Raw genomic sequence first — 20,070 nt, forward strand, 5'->3', positions numbered from 1 at the left:
GAACCTCGAAGAGGAAATCACCAAATCAATACCATTTACAATAGCCCCCAAGAAGATAAAATACTTAGGAATAAATCTAACCAGAGATGTAAAAGACCTATATAATGAAAACTACGAGATACCACTACAAGAAACCAAAAGAGACCTGCATAAGCGGAGAGGATGCTCATGGATAGGAAGACTCAACATTGTGAAAATGTCAATTCTACCCAAAGCAATCTACAGACACAATGCAATCCCGATCCAAGTTCCAATGGCATTTTTTAATGAGATAGAGAAACAAATCACTTAACTTCATATGTAAAGGGAAGAGGCCCCAAATAAATAAAGCATTACTCAAGAAGAAGAACAAAGTGGGAGGCCTCGCACTACCTGATTGTGGAACCTATTATACTGCCACAGTAGTCAAAACAGCCTGGTACTGATACAACAACAGATACATAGACCAATGGAACAGAATTGAGAATCCAGATAAAAATTCATCCACCTATGAGCAGCTGATATTTAACAAAGGCCCAAAGTCCGTTAACTGGGGAAAAGACAGTCTCTTTAACAAATGGTGCTGGCATAACTGGATATCCAGCCGCAAAAAACTGAAACAAGACCCATATCTCACACCATGCACAAAAGCTAACTCAAAATGGATCAAAGACTTCGATATAAAATTGAAAACGATAAAGATCATGGAAGAAAGAATAGGGTCAATGCTAGGAGTCCTAATACATGGTATCAACACAATACAAACCATAAGTAATAATGCACAAGCACTAGAAGACAGACTAGATAACTGGGAGCTTCTGAAAACCAAACACTTAGGTTCATTGAAAGACTTCACCAAAAGAGTAAAACGACAACCTACAGACTGGGAAAAAATTTTTGGCTACGACAAATCTGATCAGCATCTAATCTCTAAAATCTACAAGATACTGTAAAACCTCAACAACAAAAAGACAAATAACACAATTAAAAAATGGGCAAAGGATATGAACAGGCACTTCGCCAAAGAAGATATTCAGGTGGCTTACAGACACATGAAGAAATACTCACAATTATTAGCCATTAGAGAAATGCAGATCAAAACTACAATGAGATATCACCTCACCTCAAGAAGGCTAGCATTAATCCAAAAAACACAAAATAGTAAATACTGGAGAGGTTGTGGAGAGACTGAAACACTTATACACTGTTGGTGGGAATGTAAAACGGTACAACCACTTTGGAAATCAATTTGGTGCTTACTTAAAAAGCTAGAAGTACAAGTACCATATGATCCAGCTATCCCGCTCTTTGGAACATATCCTAGAGAAATACGAACCGTCACACGAAAAGATATATGCACAACCATGTTCACTGCAGCACTGTCCACAATAGCAAAAATATGGAAACAACCAAGGTGCCCATCAACGGATGAATGGATAAACAAATTATGGTATATCCATACAATGGAATACTACGCAACCATAAAGAACAACGATGAAGCTGTGAAACATCTTATAACATGAAAGAATTTGGAGGGCATTATGCTGAGTGAGTTTAGTCAGTCACAGAAGGACACATATTGTATAAGACCACTATTATAAGAACTCAAGAAAAGGTTTAAACACAGAAGACAACATTCTTTGATGGTTACGAGGGTGAGGAGGGAGAGGGAGGGTTATTCACTAACTAGATAGTAGCCATATATTATCTTAGGTGAGGGGAAGGACAGCACACGCTGCAGGGGAAGTCAGCACAACTGGACTAAACGAAAGCTAAGAAGTTTGCTGAATACAATCAGACACTTTGAGGGACACAGTAGCAGGGGTAGGGGTCTGGGGACCATGCTTTCAGGGGACATCTAGGTCAATTGGCATAACAAAGCTTATTAAGAAAATGTTCTGCATCCTGCTTCAGTGAGTGGTGTATGGGGTCTTAAAAGCTTGCAAGAGGCCATCTAAGATGCATCAGTTGGTCCCAACCACCTCGAGTAAAGGAGAATGAAGAACACCAAAGACACAAGGAAAGTATTAGCCCAAGAGACAGAAAGGCCCACATAAACCAGAGACTTCATCAGCCTGAGACCAGAAGAACTAGATGGTGCCCAGCTACCACCAATGACCACCCTGACAGGGAACACAACAGAGAGTCCCTGATACAGCAGGAAAAAGGTGGGATGCAGAATTCAAATTCTAGTAAGAAGACCAGACTTAATGGTCTGACTGAGACGTGACGAGTGTGCCTCTTAGCTCAAGTAGATACAACAGACTAAATGGCAGCTTCTGTCTGCAGGTGAGATGGGAAGGCAGAGAGGGTTAGGAGCTGGTTGAATGGACATGGGGAATCAGGGGTGGAAAGGAGGAGTGTGCTGCCACAGTATGGGGAGAGCAATTAGGGTCACATAACAATGTATGTATCAATTTTTGTATGGGAGACTAATTTGAAATGTAAACTTCATCTAAACTACAAAACTTAAAAAAAAAAAAAGGGGTAAATAACAGGCAGATTAAGGTACCACTAGTCCAATCTAAACAGAGTCCTTGCCAGTCTAAAGACGGCAGGCTAGCAATAAGCAAAGATCCAAGTCACAGTAAACTGGCTAGTTTATTGTCACAGTATCTGCAATCAACACAGAATAAAATCCACACAGAATAGCCACTAAAGGGACCCACAGAAACCTGTGAAATGGTTTACCAAGGTACCAGTAGTAAGGAGACTTAGGAGCCCTGGTGGCACAGTGGTTAAGAGCTTGGCCGCTAACCAAAAAGTCAGCAGTTCAAATCCACCAGCCACTCCTTGGAAACCTTATGCGGCAGTTCTACTCTGTCCTACGGAGTCACTAACAGTCGGAATTGACTCAATGGCAACGAAGTTTTTTTTTTTTTTTTTTGGTTTAAGGAGACCTAATGCTGAGTCAGTGGCTCCCACGATTGTTTCCAGAGTCCGGGATGGGCCTGAGCCTATACTTGGGGTTTAAGCAGGCCCAACCACCAGAATTAAAGACCATGGGGACGTGGAGACAAACATATCGTTATACTCTTACATTGCGAAATTGTGGGGCAGCTGTGAACCCACTGCTGAGCTCCAAAAGATGTTCAAACGGAATCTGTTCTAGGTCAGGGACCCTGCCTGTTGAATTCAAGCTTAGGACACCAGGAGAATTGCTCTGGAATCTTAAAAATAGTCTACTTATTTGGGTCTTCCTACTATGTGGCTGCAAATTTGGAACGGTCTGAGGATTTCCCGAGTCTGCTTTTCGCAGTAGGGAAGTAAAGAGGAATGGATTGCTCCACAGTCAGTTATACACAAGGAGATACATTTCTGGTGAGTGCATGCAATACCTAAACACACCAAGAATTCTATTGTCCCTTGAAGTTTCAGTATTGTTTAAAAGCCATATAATTTAGATGAAAAATATTTAAGTCTTCCCATTAACTCTTTCAGAGGCATATAAAATCATAACTTTAAATGTGGAAAGGACTTTAGAGATCACCGAATCTAACAGTCTGTAGGTGTTTAGGTTTCGCAGACAAGTAGAATTTAAAAAAAATTGAGTTTCAACATAGAGTGGCCATCTTTCTATTTTGCCCAGTAAGGTTAATAAAGCAACCACAAAAACAAATTACTATCATCAACATTTCTAAGGGAAAAAAAATTTCAGAAATTTAAAAACTAAATTTAGCTGTATGAAAAACTTACTCAACTACTGGCATCTGTGTATGATCGATATTTTGTAAAGAAATTAAGAGAGGTACTTTAAGTAGTTTGTATGAGGTAACATCTGGCATGGAACTCTTGTCAACCACACTATACTTTTTCCTTGTTCTCACAGATATTATCAAAGACATACTCTCCCATATAAGAAGAATGTCTGAAAGTGGAGTACAAAGTAGTTAACCATAAATCTGAAAAACTGTGAGATAGGCTGGGGTGGAGTAAGGCAGGTCAGGAAGGAAACATAAAATTCAAACAGGGCAAGAAAGAGAGAACAAGAGAATGAGTACAGAGAATTTTCAAATACGTACCATTACACAACTACCCAAACTGAGGTGCTGAAGCTCTGAACAGAAGTTCAAAATGCTGAGCAGCGCTGTTTGCTGCCATCAGGGACCACATCAGAGGCAAACATGGAAAGTGAAAGAAAGTGAGACAAAGAGAAGAGGTCAATTAGACATTAAAAGCTGTCACTGCTTTTCCTGAAATGCAGCTCAAAACCTACGTTACAGATACCACAAATGCCATTTAATGAGTCCCCAGGTGCTCCAACCATTGATTGGCTTGGAGTCAAGGTAATCATTACTAGTCTTCACTTAAGTTGTCACTTTCTATACGGTTTTGCATGCCCTAAGAGACCTATATTCCTTATGACCTCCTGGTTCAGTTCCCAAAGGTAAGCAATTTGCCAAGTATGGTTAAGATTGAACAAGTCAGGTGAAACCAACTCCCCCCCCACACACACACAAACACAAACACACACACACACACACACACACAGAGAAGGGCTGGTGACACTCCTGAAGAACAGTAGCAGCTCTGACATTCACTGATCAGCTGCAGCCTGATGGAACTGCCAATAGAGTCACCCCAAATCAGGATTGAGCTGGTGACTTTAATGTCAAATGATTCTCTCTGCTGACAAGCATCCAAGCAACCATTGAGTACCTGTCACTGGCAACATGCTGACTTAAACATACGTAACGTGTACTTTCTAGTCGTGTTCCTGCCATTTAAGCCCACCTATCCTGTGCAATGAAATGGTCTCACCACTAAAGAAACCCAGAGATACGCTGGATGGTTACATAATCATGACGCCTAAGATATCTTTAAGTAGTCATAGTTTCACTTGATGATATGCCTGCCATGAAGTTGTAAAAACAAAACAATGCAAAATGCTAGTTTTTCTTTTATAAATTAAAAAAATTCAAACTCATGGGCCAAAGTTTTATTCTAAACATCTGAACTACGTCACGTCTAGCAAAATTAAGATAATATTATGTAACTCTGTTTAACCCGTTCTAAGTGTTCAGAAACTGAGACGTATCACTTGGAGAGGAGGTTAAGAATGTGCCAATTACATTTGGTCAGGCCCCAGATAAGATTCTCACTGAGAAAATTAAGCAATAAAGTGTTTCAGGTAAAATAAGCTTACTTAAAAGAAAAAATAACAATAGCTATAATAGGTCCTAGAGGGATACTAGACTTAAGTTTTATTGTTTCACTGTTGAGCACGTCTTTAAAAAATTTAAAGAAATTAAAAAAAAAAAAAGTAGTATATTGATTTTAGGCTTAAGTTTCAATGGAACATAACATTTATCAGACAATCCCATGTAGTTCTCAGAATGTTAACATTAAAATGGGTATATGAAAATAAGTTAACTTAGTAGTGTGTAGGTAAATGACATTAGTTTTTATTAAAGTACAAATAAGGTTGTTTTATAAGATTTTCCCATGAGCAACATCCAAAGCATATTAGAATGGATTTTTAGAGCAGATCCCATATATCCTCATGGGAAAGAAACTTTAATAAAAATACACACACACACACACACATATATATATATATACACACACACACGTGTGTGTATGACTGTCATAACATTTGTTTGGTAATTTATTTTTAAATTATTTACTATGAAGCATCTCAAATATACAGACAAGTACTGAAGCCCTGGTGGTGCAGTGGTTAAGAGTCTGGCTGCTAACCAAAAGGCCGGCAGTTTGAATCCACCAGATGCTCCTTGGAAACCCTATGGGGCAGTTCTACCATGTCCTACAGGGTCCCTATGTGCTGAAACGGACTTGATGGCAATGGGTTTGGTTTGATTTTACAGGGTTCATAATAATGAATACACTCAACTTTATCAAATCTTAACATTTTGCCTTCTTTGCTTATCCCTCTCTATTTGATCCCTCCAGCCATTTACTTAATTCCCCAGAAGTAACCATCATTACTTGGTGTTTAAAAACATACTTAAAAATTATATAAGTTTACTACACATTGTTTATCCAACAATAATATATTGTTTTATATGATCTTGTATTATAAATGGTATAGTGTACATTTACTTCTGCATCTTCCTCAACAGTGTTTGTGAAGGATTTATCTATGTTGATACATATAGATCTAGTTCATTGATTTTAACTGTTGTGTAATATTCCATTCTCTAAATATACCACAATATTCGTTCCCATTTAATGGATATTTAGGTTGTTCACCATTACAAACAGTATTGGAATAAACATTCTTATGCATGCTTCCCTATGCATTTATAGGAGTATTCCCCAGTACACATACCAGAAGAAAAATTTCCAAGTGTTTGTATACGCCCATCCTCAACTTTATTCGATTTGTAAAATGAATGGTGGTATCAATTTATTCTCAGCACTATAACAGTGTTTGGGTCCCCACATCTTTGCTGAGGTATAGTCTGTTCAGCCTTTTTAACATTTGCCTATCTGATGGATACGGAATGGTACAATTTGCATTAGCATGATTACTAGTAAGATAAAAGTTTTTTCATATGTTGATTGGCCAATCATATTTCCTGCTTTGTGAATTGCTTGATCATATCTTTTGCTGTTTTCCATTGGGTTGTGTCTTCCTTCTTGATTTACAGAAATTCTTTATGCTGGGTATCAATTTTTGTCAGTTATACCTATTACAAATATCGCCTTTCAGTCTGAAGGTTGTCTTTTCACTTTGTTTACAAGATCTTCCAAGATGTCTTTAAATTTTAATATAGTCACATTGATCATTTTTTCCTTCATGTTTGTACACTCTTGTTTTTCTTAAAAGTCACAGTAATAATGTTTTCCTAGTCTTTATTTTTTTAATGATACTTTTAAAGTTTTTCTTTCTGCACTTAGGATTTTACCCAATTGAAACTGATTTATCATATGGTAGGATATAAAATTTTATTTTTCTTATAGGGATAATAACTTGTCAAGTTCAACTTATTGAAGACTACCCCTTATTCCCTGATTTGTGATGCTTTCTGCCATGTATTAAATTTCTATATATGTTTGATCTATTTCTTGGTCATTTTGTTTCACTGGTCTATTTGCCAATACTTTGGTCTTGAGTATAATAGTTTATAATAAGTCTTAATATCTGGTAGGGCAAATACCTCTTCCTTATTCTTCAAAACTTTCTTTGTGTTCTTGGTCATCTGTGCTTTCATGTAAACTTTAGGATCATCATAAAAATTTCAGTTTTACCTTTTTAAAAAAATACAAAGTGATTAATTTGCCCTTTTTTCTTCATGATCATTAGTTACTTACTAGCATTTTATCAAACTCTATATGTCTGTTTCTTATATCTGACACCTTACTGAATTTTATTCTTGTTGAAGAATATTTTTTAACAGTTTAGTTCATGTCTCTGGGTAGTAAAATTTTAACAACAACAAACATCTATTAAGAACACATTAATGTGTCAGGCACTGCTGTTCTTTTTATATTAACTTGTTTAATCCTCACAACAACCTATTCGCTCACTTATTCATTCAGTGAATATTTATTGAATGCCGACTATGTGTCAGGTATTGTTTTAGATACTTCAGATATATCTGTGACTACAACAGATAATCTATAAGGTAAATATCATTATTTCCATTTGTAGATAAGGAAACTGAGTTAAAGTAAGTTAAATAACTTATTTAATCCTTATATTTACCCACAATCTTGAATGAAAGCTTAGCCAGGCATAAAATTTTTGAATGACAGTTATTGCTTTCAATACTTTGAAGATATTACTCCACTGCCTACTGGCTTCTATTGTTTACATAAGAAGTCTATTGTTAGTCGTCTTAGTTTGTAGATAATATGTCTTTTTTCTCTGTTAGCTTGTCTCTTTACCTTTGATGTTCTGTAATTTAATCCCATTGTGTCTAGATGAAGATTTATTTTTATTTATTCTGCTTGGTATCCTGAGCGCACATTTGGTTTGAAGACTGGTGTCTTTCCTCAATTCTGGAAAATTCTTAACAATTATCTCTTCAAATATTGATTCTCTACCATTCCTTTTATTTTCTTCTTTTGGAACTCCCATTAAATGAACATTGGGGCCTCCCAAGTGTCAATGTTGGAGCACCACATTGCCTGTGCTGGTTTAAAAACTATGTACACGAATTCTTTTATACTCCTTTCTTCCAGAGGTGGCACTTAACTCCCTTCCTCAGGAGTATGGGCTGGAGTTAGTGACCTGCTTCTAATCAATAGAAATTATAGTATGTCACTTCTGATATTAGGTTATAAAAAGACTATGGCTTCTTTCTTGGGTGCTCTCTCTCTCTCTTGGATCACTCACTCAAGGGAATACAGATGTCATGTCATGAGGACACTGAGATAACAAATGGAGAGGCCCATGTGGCAAGAAATAGAGGCTCCAGCGAATAGCTACAGAGAAACTCTGCCAAAAGCTGCATGAGTGAGCTTGGAAACAGATCCTCCAGTTGTAGCAAGTCTTGAGATGACTGCACCATCAGCTGAAAAATGACTGAACCTCATGAGAGACTCTGGGCCAAAACTACCCAATTAAGTCACTCCTGGATTCCTGATTCACAGAAACTGTGTGTGATATTAAATGTTGGTTGTTTTAAGCCACTTAGTTTTGGGGGAATTATTATGCAGCAATAGATAAATAATACAGTGTCAGGTACATAATTGGCACTCAACAAATATTTATTAAATGAACAGAGTTGTTTTGAGGATTAAATGAGTTAATACATATCACATATTATGTATAATATAAAGAACTTACAACAGTATCTCACATTTGTAGCTTTTATAAATTTGAGTAAATTTTTCAGAACTCTCTTCCAATTTACTAATTCTGTCTTTGACTGTGTCCAATTTATCCCATCTATTGAATGTTTTAAAATTCCAAAGACTATAATTTAGTTCCTGGAATTCTAATTTGTCCTTATCACAATTACTTGCTCTTGTTTTATTTTAGCCTATCTATGCTTCATAATTTCTTGTTTTTAAAAAGATGCCTTCATTCACTTCTTTGAATGTTCCACTATCTCACCTCCACCCTTTTAAATCTTCCCTGCCTAAAGGTCTTATAGACTGCCCCTAATCCACAATCACAACTGCTACTGAAGGTACAGAGGTCCTGCTCTGTAGTGATACTGGCCTACTGAAGAATGATAGGAGGCTTGGCTCAGTTCTGGCTATAGGCTGGGTCAATGCTACCTCTTACAGACTCAGGCTTTCTAAATTCCATGGCCCAAGCTGGAAGTGTGACACGGTCTGTCCCTAGCCTCATCTCAAGCAGTGAGCCCTACTCTGATCTCCTGCCTTGACTTGGGTGCTTTTACATAGTAAGCGATAGAACTGAACTCCAAACTCAAGTAAGTCCAACTCTAAAGGCTCTCTTCATTAAACTGCCTCCTTACCTGTATCTTTTCTTAGTCACTATTACTCCTTGGAGTGTCACTACATACTTACTGGTATATCCGTCAAGGCCAAAATGCCTCCTTTGTCGAAGACTTCCATCTTTCTGGCTGGAGTAGATTGGGTAGCCATGTAACACTGTCACCTAGCTCTGAGTAGAGTACACCCATGCTGGGACAATAAGATTCTCTCTATGTAGTATGAAATGAATTCCCTGTTGAATCAGTTCTTCTAATTAAAAATAAGAATTTAAGCCAAAAAAAAAAAAAAACTTGACAAGAACACCATATTAACCTGTCTGCACTGTTTCTACAGAAGAGTTATCTATTGCTTGTTGTCTATCTTAAAGATTGTAACTTTCAGGCTTTGGAATTAAGATTTTAATCATATGTATCCAGAAATATCTTGTGGAATGGTAGATGCATTCTTTTCTCTGGAGGAATTTCAAGTCTTAGAAGAAAAATTCATGGCAAACTGTAGTTATTCAGGCAAATATTTTATAGTAGCTTAACCAATCTGTACATTAAATTGGGAATGAAAATATTCATTTAATATTTGAAAGAACTGTCATTTTTATCCTCACCTTAAAAAGAAACTAACATAGGACAAAAAAGATTCATGTTAAATGACATCACTCATGTTTGCTCAATAAGAGACAGGAGATCAAATGCTGAGACCAAGATATGAGGGGATGGAGTTGATGGCTAAAGGAAAAAACAAGGATGACTCTGGATGAGATGCTGTGAGGAATATGACAAAGAGTCAAATAGATATATAAAAAAATTTCCAGGTGGCACTAAAGTGAGCAAGCATCAATTAACAGTATCATGACTTTCTCCAGTCACATCAGGGATAAGCCAGAGAATGTGGAAATGCCCAGGTTTGAAAAACACAGCTATGCAATCAGTTTGCAACCTTTGTAAATCCAATTAACCCATTTTCTCCTACAATATCTCTGTTGCGTTGCTGTTGTTAGGTGCCGTCAAGTTGGTTCCGACTCATAGTGATCTATAGGACAGAGCAGAACTGCCCCATAGGGTTTCCAAGGAGCTGTTGGTGGATTTGAACTGCTGACCTTTTGGTTAGCAGCTGAGCTCTTAACCACATCACCAGGGTTCCACAATATCTCTAGGATATTGTTTTTCTATGCTGTTAGTAATCAGAATTAAAATACTGCTATTATTACCAAATGATGCTGCAATGAATACTTCTAAAACATGATTTCAACTTCAAAAACAGTTTTAGTCAGTAAAATGATGGATAATAGATGTGGAAGTTTGGTGTAAGTAGACATGAAGTGCCTGCAATTATAAGGAATTATTATTAATGTCTCTACTTGTTAAAAGAAATTTATTAAGAGGTAACGGAAGGCATGAATTCAAATTTTTAGTGACAGCTTTTAAAAAGATGCTAGGCATAAACTTCATAGTCTCCCATTTTCTAGACTTCTAAAGTGGTAAGCAAAATACTTCACAAAAACGATAACTGATGTTTATTATACAGGCAGTTCCCGAGTAACAACCATCTGACTTTCGTACAGCCCATAGTTACGAACCAATCCTCGTAAAGCCTATTACATAAAAAACTGAAGATACATACAATGGTTTGTAATAACAAATGGGTGCTACTTTGTGATGCGCATCATAACATTATTAGTATTATTATTACTGTATTATTTTGTTAAAGATGTTTTAGTGTATCTGGAAGTGTTTCTTTAATGTTTTTTATGCATAGAAAGGTACACTATATACTACATACTAAAACAAACATTTGACTAACTTACAAGCCATACCTAACTGTTCCAACTTACATACAAATTCAACTTAAAGACAGACTCAGGAACAGAACTTGCTCATAATCCAGGGACTGCTTGTACTCATATATTTTCATATTTATGGCTTAACAGAGTTGTATTTACATGTAATATGTACATTTTATAATTTATTGAGACTCCATATAACAATGTATGCAATACCTATGTTCACTATTTTATATTAACATAGGCTTACAGTTATTATAATTACTTTATAAATTTTTTTGGTTTGTGTTAAAAATTAATTGCTATTTATCTTTAATAAGGAATGCAATCTCTACTTATAAGACTCTCCTATAGGAAGATAGGACCTCTTTTAGTATTCTGTACTCTAGAACATGGTTCCCAGAAAGCAAACTGATAAAGGAACAAATAATAAATTTATATATTAGAGATACAGACCACTATAATTAACATATAGACACTAGTCATATCACCTGATCAGAAACAAATATACTTTCACTGATCATGATACACTGCAAACACATCATAGCAATCTACAAGTAATGGGATGGCATCTTACAAAAGTATATTCACTAAATGAAAATTCATAAATTTGCAAAACAAATACCACCACAGAAATCCTAAGAACACAATCATTTAAAACACATATATATTTGTGACTCTCTCTTTCCGTAATTAAAATTTTTTTTTGCCTTAGTGTTTCAATCTCAATAAATTTGGGGAAAGGCAGTATGGAATGTAAGTTGAAGTATTTTAAGAACTATTCAAACTACCTGAAACTAATTATATATAGAATTAAACAATCATCATTCAGGAATATTTGTATTCAGTTACTTTAATGAGATCTGCTATGGGCCATCTACTACAAAATTGTTTTCTTTTTTTCAGTTTAAGTATAAAATATTGTATACAGGTTATGTACTGATAAATAATCACAACTTGGAAATAAGGTTGTCTTTTAAAAGTTAAACTTTAAGATCAACACTGTGGTGGAAAAGTTAGAATTCTAACTGATCTTTAAAGAGATTAAAGATCATAAAAGACAAATTAATAAAGTTAAGACAAATTAGTAAAGTTCCTTACGTGTTTTGAGAAAGAAAAATTCTGTAAATCGAACTGTAGATCTTTTATAGCTATCCAGACCACAGGCTCAAAATTTTAGCTTTACAGTTTAAGTTTCAGCATAATGCTCTAATACTTTGTTAAATCTCAATAATGTATGTCATGTGGGATGGCAAAAAATCTAAGGCTAAATATTCACATGTGCTTGCTTTACAGTCTCATTTCAGAACTTACTCTGTTCTTACCACATAGTGGATCTCTCAATAATACAGCTAAATACATCTCTGCTCACAGATGATGAAACTGACCATCGTCCATAAAACTCCGTAATGGATGATAGCAGAGATTTGCAGTTAAAAAGACATGGCAGTTTACACACTAGCTCAACTTGAGAGTAACCTGAGTATCTAAAGAAAATGTTTCTATCAGAAAGGGGTAAGGGCTGGACTGGCATGAGAGTATATAAGAGGAGTATGAGGCATATGATGGTTGACACTGTTCATCTAAATGAAATCCAGCTAAGAGAGTGCTATGGCCCAAGGACTTTACCTACCTTATCCCAAAAGCACATCTCCTTCCTGTGAAGACGAAGGTGTTAACCTGTTCTGTGTTGATGCCTTTAAGCATTTAAGTCACAAAACTAATTCTCAGTGTTCTCATTCTAAAATCACCAAAAACCTTTGTAGTTTGGCTTCCCTTATGACATGCCTACAGTGAGAGAATGTGCTAATCAGCCATTTCTAATGGCTTCCAGGTATATTTCTTATTCCTGCTTTACTGGTCACTGTCATGTATGTGGTTGATATAAGCCTACCTGCCAAGAGATGAGATATCCCCTCCCCCTGGTGCATGACAAGTCAGACTTCTTAAATATGACTGAATCGCTACCCAATCTGCTCAGGTCACATATACCCTCCCCCACCAAAAGTCTCACACTGCCACTGGGACTTCTGCAAGGCCAATCAGGAGAGACGTATCAAAGACATTATGAAAGTTTGTTAGTTTCATTATATGACATGACTAAAATGCTTAATAGCTCTGGATTCTGTTTAAGAACAAAGGCAATTACTAATATCCTTCTGTGTTATATATTATCTAAATTAATCTGCTTGAAATAGACTGCATTTTAGATGACAATTAGCTGATGATAGTCTGCATTACTCACATTAGATAATTGTTATGAATTGAATTGTGTTCTCCCCCCCCACAATAAAAATATGTGTCAACTTGGCTAGGCATGATTCCTAGCAGTGTGTGGTTGTCCTCCATTTTGTGATCCAATGTACTTATCCTCCGTTTTGTGGTGTGTTGTAAATCCTAGCCTCTATGCCTGTGGTTATGGTCTCATTTGGGAGGGAGTTGTCCATTATGTTAATGAGGCAGGATTAGGGTGAGATGTCTCGAGTGACTGCCTTACTAGAGAGGAGCGGATGTGACTCAAGTACCACCCTTACCACCCTTACTCAAGTCATGCCCTTACTTTAGTCACACCTTTAATCTTACAAGAGATAAAAGGAGAGAGAAGCAAGCAGAGATAGGGACCTCAGTGCCATAAAGAAATAAGAGCCAGAAGCGCAGTGCATCCTTTGGACCCAGGGTCCTTGTGCTGAGAACCTCCTAGACCCACGGGAAGACTGACGCCAAGACACATGGAGATCTCCAAGAGACACAAGGCCCACAGATGCCGAAAGGAAACAAGGACCTTCCCCTACAGCCAAAAGAAAAAGCCTTCCCCTAGAGCTGGTGCCCCAAATGCAGACTTCTGGCCTCCTAAACTATCAAAGAATAAATCTCTGTTTGTTAAAGCCATCCACTTGTGGTATTTCTGTTACAGCGGCACTAGATAACTAATACAGTAACCAAAGTAGGTTCTTCTATTTCAATTTCTCCTCTTGGTCTTAGTTTATCATCACTGACTCTATTAAGTGAGAGGTCATCTCTTTCATTTGCCATACATTTTGGTCTTATAACCTGAGTATGTTATCTGTACTGTCTCTATTAAAAGAACAGCTACCTCTGCTTCTATTTACCAATACACATGTGTTCCTTAAATTAAATAAGAAAACAGTAAGGAGACCACCATAATCTCTGTGTGTCAGAAAACAAATTCATGGCACTAAATCAAATCATCCTCTCTTCAAAAGACAGTTTATATAATCTTTGTGGGAAAGCCAGGCACTTTGATCAACAGAGTGGTATGCACTTTTACTTATATACTCACTCTGCTAAATAAAGAAGTACAGAAAAAAGAAAAGTGTTGATACTGAACAAAAGTAAAGATCAACTACTTCTGTTGTCTTCTAGTTCATGAAGATGAAGGCAATGGGGTACTTGAAACTGCCGACACAGCCTGGTAGGCCAAGTAAACAGTTATGGAACCAAACTTCAGATTACTGTCATATACTAGTCCCCCACAATACCTATAATCAGTTTTTTCACTTCTTCAGATTCTTTCAATTTATGCTCTATCATTCTTGAAGTGAGGCAATCAAAACTGGATGCAGGTGTTCCATTTATAACTCCAACTTTTAAAAAACGCTCCTGGTTTTCATGTCTGCTGCTAAGCAACAGAATGACATTCTTACTGAGCTACCTATCATGCTCAACTCCCATCCCCCATCCCCAGATATTTTTTCCAAACAAAATAAAGGTAAAAAACTCAAACTTTCAACAGTAAGCCAGACTGTTTTAGTAAATGCACAGGACTGATTTTAAAGATATGACTTTATGTTAAAAAGACATGTAATATGTGTAAAAGTTATTTTTATGCCATTCTTTACAAGTATTTAAGAGTAATCTGCAGATACGTCCCTTAAGGGGTAAAGGAGAATTATGTCTTCTATTTATAATGCCCCTTTAGGGGTAAAGGCACATTATGATCTTAACTCATTTTCAAATGGTTCAGGAAAAAAAATAAGTATGCATATAGCAGGGAAATCTGGGTGAAAGTACATGGGAACTGTTTTTGTTTTTTTCTTACATCTTTTCTGTAAGTCTGAAATTATTTCAAAATAAAAGCTTTTTTAAAGTATTTAAAAGTCTATTCAGTGAGTTAAATTTTCACAGCCCTACCTTTATGTAAAAATCAATCATCATATATGGCTAAAGAAGTGCTTGCAATCAATGTTTATCACACTGAATAAGAATCTTGTGAAAAGACAAGAAAAGCACCAAAGGAATTGAATCAAGATTCTTCCAATAATAGTACCTAACTCTACTATACTTGTTTGCCATGGATAGTGTTGTTGTCAGGCGCTGTCGAGTCCGTTCTGACTCCTAGCAACCCTATGTACAACAGAACAAAACACTGCCCCATCTTGTGCCATCCTCACAATTGTTGCTATGTTTGAGCTTGTTGGTGCAGGCACTATATTAATCCATTACACTGAGAGTCTTCCCCCTTTTTGCTGACTCTCTACTTTACCAAGCATGATGTCCTTCTCCAGGGACTGGTCTCACCTGATAACATTTTCTAAGTACGAAAGATGAAGTCTCACCATACTCACTTCTAAGGAACATTCTGGCTGTACTCCCTCCAAGACAGATTTGTTTGTTCTTCTGGCAATATTCTTCGCCAACACCATTAACTCAAAGGCATCAATTTTCTCCAGTCTTCCTTATGCACTGTCCAGCTTTCAAATGCATATAAAGTGATTGAAAATACCATGGCTTGGGTCAAGCGCAACTTAGTCCTCAAGGTGACAACTTTGTTTTTCTTTTTTTTTTTTTAACACTTTAAAGAGGTTTTTTGCAGCAGATTTGCCCAGTGCAATACATCATTTGATTTCCTGACTGCTGCTTTCATGGATGTTGATTGTGGATCCAAGTAAAATGAAATCCTGACAACTTCAATCTTTTCTCCATTTATCATGATAATGCTTCTTGGTCCAGTTGTGATGGTTTTTGTTTTATGTTGAGATGTAATTCATACTGAAGGCTGTAGTCTTTGATCTTCATCAGTAAGTGCTTCAAGTCCCCTTCACTTTCAGCAAGCAAGGTTGTGAAATCTGCATATCGCAGGTTGTTAATGACTCTTCCTCCAACCCTAATGCCACATTCTTCATACAGTCTGGCTTCTTAGATTATTTGCTCGGCATACAGATTCAATAAGAATGGTGAAAGGATACAATCCTGGCACACACCCTTCCTGATTTTAAATCATGCAGTATCCCCTTGTTCTGCTTGAGCAACTGCCTCTTTTCTATGTACAGGTTCCAAATGAGCACAATTAAGTGTTCTGGAATTCCCATTCTTCACAATTTTATCCATAATTTGTTATGATCCACAAAGCTGAATGCCTTTGTACAGTCAATAAAACACAAGTAAACATCTTTCTGGTATTCTGTGCTTTCAGCCAAGATTCATTTGACATAAGCAATGATATTCCTCATTACACATCCTCTTCTGAACCCAGCTTGAATTTCTGGCAGTTCCCTGTTGATGTACTGCTGAAAATGCTTTTGAATTATCTTCAGAAAAATTTTACTTGTGTGTGATATTAATGATATTGCTCAATAATTTCTGTATTCTGTTGGATCATCTTTCTTTGGAATGGACACAAATATGGATCTCTTACTATCAGTTGGCCAGGTAGCTGTCTTCCAAATTTCTTGGCATAGACAAGTGCTTCCAGCATTGCATCCATTTGTTGAAACATCTCAATTGGTTTCTGTCAATTCCTGGAGCCTTGTTTTTTGCCAATGCCTTCGGTGCAGCTTGGATGTCTTCCTTCAATACCATTGCTTCTTGATCATATGCTACATCCTGAAATGGTTGAACGTCGACTGCTTTTTTTCTGATATAATGACTATGTATTCTTTCCATTTTCTTTTGATGCTTCCTGCATCGTACCATTTTTTGTCCATAGAATCCTTCAAAATTACAACTTGAGGCATGAATTTTTTCTCCAGTTCTTTCAACTTGAGAAATGCTGAGCATGTTCTTCCCTTTTGGTTTCCTAACTCTAGGTCTTTTGCACATTTCACTATAATACTTTGTCTTGTTGAGCTTCCCTTTGAAATCTTCTATTCAGCACTTCTACTTCATCAGTTCTTCCATTTGCTTTAGCCACTCTACATTCAAAAGCAACTTTCAGAGTCTTTTCTGACATCCATTTCGGTCTTTTCTTTCTTTCCTGTCTTTTTAATGACCTTTTGCTTCCTTAATGTATGATGTCCTTGACGTCTTCCCAACACTCGTCTTGTCTTCGGCCATAGTGTTCAATGCATCAAATCTATTCTTGAGATGGTCTCTACATCCAGGTGGGATATACTCAAGTTCATATTTTGGCTCTTGTGGATTTGTTTTAATTTTCTTCAGCTTCAACTTGAACTTTCACAGGAACAACTGATGGTCTGTACCACAGTCGGCCCCTGGCCTTGTTCTGTTGATGATACTGAGCTTTTCCATCGTCTCCTTCCACAGATGTATCCGATTTGATTCCTGTATATTTCATCCAGTGAGGTCCACGTGTATAGCCATTGTTTATGTTATTGAAAAAAGGTATTTCCAATGATTAAGTTGTTGATCTTGCAAAATTGTATTATGTGATCTTCCGTGTTGTTTCTATCAACAAGGCCATATTTTCCAACTACTGATCCTTCTTCGTTTCCAACTTTCACATTCTAATCACCAGTAATTATCAATGCATCTTGATTGCATGTTTGATCAATTTCAGACTGCAGAAGTTGGCAAAAATCTTCAATTTCTTCATCTTTGGAATTAGTGGTTGGTACATAAATTTGAATAATAGTCATATTAACTGATCCTTCTTGTAGGTGTATGAATGTTATCCTATCACTGACAGCGTTGTACTTCAGGATAGATCTTGAAATGTTCAACAACGAATGCAATGCCGTTCCTCTTCAGTGTGTCATTCCCAGCATAGTACACCATATGATTGTCCAATTCAAAATGGCCAATACCAGTCCATTTCAGCTCACTAATGCCTAGGATGTCGAACTTCAAGAATTCCATTTCATTTTTGACAACTTCCAATTTTCACTGATTCATACTTCGTATATTCCACATTCCGATTACTAATGGATGTCTGCAGCTGTTTCTTCTTTCTGAGTTATGCCTCATTAGTAAATGAAGGTCCCGAAAGCTTTACTGCATCCACGTCATTAAAGTTGACACTACTTTGAGGAGGCATTTCTTCTCCAGTCATATACTGAGATCCTTCCAACACGAGGGGCTCATCTTCTGGCAATGTATCAGACAATGTTGCACTGCTATCCATAAGGTTTTAACTGGCTAATTTTTTTAGAAGTAGACTACCGGGTCCTTCTTCCTAGTCTGTCTTAGTTTGGAAACTCCGCTGAAACCTGTCCACCTTGGCTCACCCTGCTGGAATTTGAAATACCAGTGGCATAGCTTCCAGCATCACAGCAACACACAAGGCACCACAGTATGACAAACTGAGAGACGAGTGGTGTCCATGGATGGTAGTATACACTAAATATAACTAAAATTTTCTTGCCTTTCTGTTCTAAGTTCTTATCTTATGCCTAATGTGTTACCTATACAACCTTAAAGATACACCAGTAAAAAAAAAAAAAGTTAGCCAATTTATCAACCTATTTCTGGAATCATGCAGTAAACAGGGCTCAATCTAAGTTCCAGGGACATTTCTTCTAAAGTTTTCCCAACACAGACCATCCTCCAAACAAGCATAAACCTGTGACACAGCTAGCATACATATATGGGCATATATATACCAGTCCAGTTTCTCTATAGTCATATGTATCTTGCTTTTCACTATGCACATATTTAGTGCTCTGTACCCTACTGAAATTCAACAAACATAGACCATAGGCTCTGCAAATAGAAATTGGCTTGTTTATTGATTTATTCGCTTTTGGGCTGATATAGTAAGAAGATATTTGTTATTTCTGTGATGATAGGATTTTTCATTATAATCCTAAACACATACAGTGAAAGAAAAAGATCTCAGGAAATAAAGAAATAAATAAACAAATTGAACTACAGTTTATTTTACTATCTTTTAGGGCTAAAAATCCCAAACAAATACAGTTCAGATATTTTATTCCAAGTGGCAGATCCACTCATCCATCTGATTACTAAATGTGGTTATTTTATAGACAAATTTATCTTATGCTTACTAACTTATCTAACAATGAAAAACTGAATTTATAAGAGATAACTTTCATTCATTCATTCACTCAACAAGAATTTACTGAATTACCTACTATGTACCAGACACTGTTCTCTACTAGCTATAAAGAAGTTAACAGGCAAATATGATCCCTGCCATTATGGAGCTTAACATTTAGGAATGATCATTCCTTTTACCAGAAACAGATCATAGGGTGAGAGAGATAATTCAGCTTAAATCTCAATCAGCACATGATAGGAATGATTCTCTTATTCAGGAAGACATTTTAGGAAAGCAGGGGCAATTATGTAGGGCTGCACCGAGTAAATCTACACTACCACTTTCACATTTACATAAATGCATCTAATTTATGTGGCAGTCTGCTTCCATAAAGATTACAGACTTGGAAACCCTATGGGGTCACTATGAGTCAGAATCAACTCGATGGCAGTGCGACAGCAGATCTAATTTATAATTTCTTTTACACATATGGCCTAATTTGATCCTCTAAATGACCTGTGTGATACGGTGCAATTTCTTTCATAAATAAACTTTCAGCTTAGTGTAAGTGACTTATCCAAGCACATAAGGCATTTAAGTGAGAAGGCCAAGGTAAGGATTGTGCTTTTATAACTTGGGTATATGACACAGACTAATTAGATAATATTTAGTTATCTTTTCAGTTTCAAAATTATCAAATAATGCGTGAAACAGTCTCCCTAACCTCACTGCTAAACAG

The 20,070-nt window shown here is 36.6% G+C and overlaps 1 protein-coding gene across 4 annotated transcripts in view; it reads right to left on the minus strand.

Moving 5' to 3' along the window:
- Positions 1-20,070, minus strand: part of FBXL4 (F-box and leucine rich repeat protein 4) — a 93,566-nt gene that overhangs the window by 23,569 nt on the left and 49,927 nt on the right. For 3 of the 4 annotated variants that reach the window (XM_023727577.1, XM_004372410.1, XM_023727575.1), the window contains exon 7: positions 4,002-4,073. The exons of the other annotated variant lie outside the window; for it this stretch is intronic. In XM_023727577.1, coding sequence (XP_023583345.1) covers positions 4,002-4,073 — 72 coding nt within the window. The remainder of the gene's footprint in view (positions 1-4,001; positions 4,074-20,070) is intronic. 4 annotated transcript variants of the gene reach the window in all.

The sequence above is a fragment of the Trichechus manatus genome, unplaced genomic scaffold (assembly GCF_000243295.1).
Source record: "Trichechus manatus latirostris isolate Lorelei unplaced genomic scaffold, TriManLat1.0 scaffold00017, whole genome shotgun sequence".
NCBI lineage: Eukaryota > Metazoa > Chordata > Mammalia > Sirenia > Trichechidae > Trichechus > Trichechus manatus.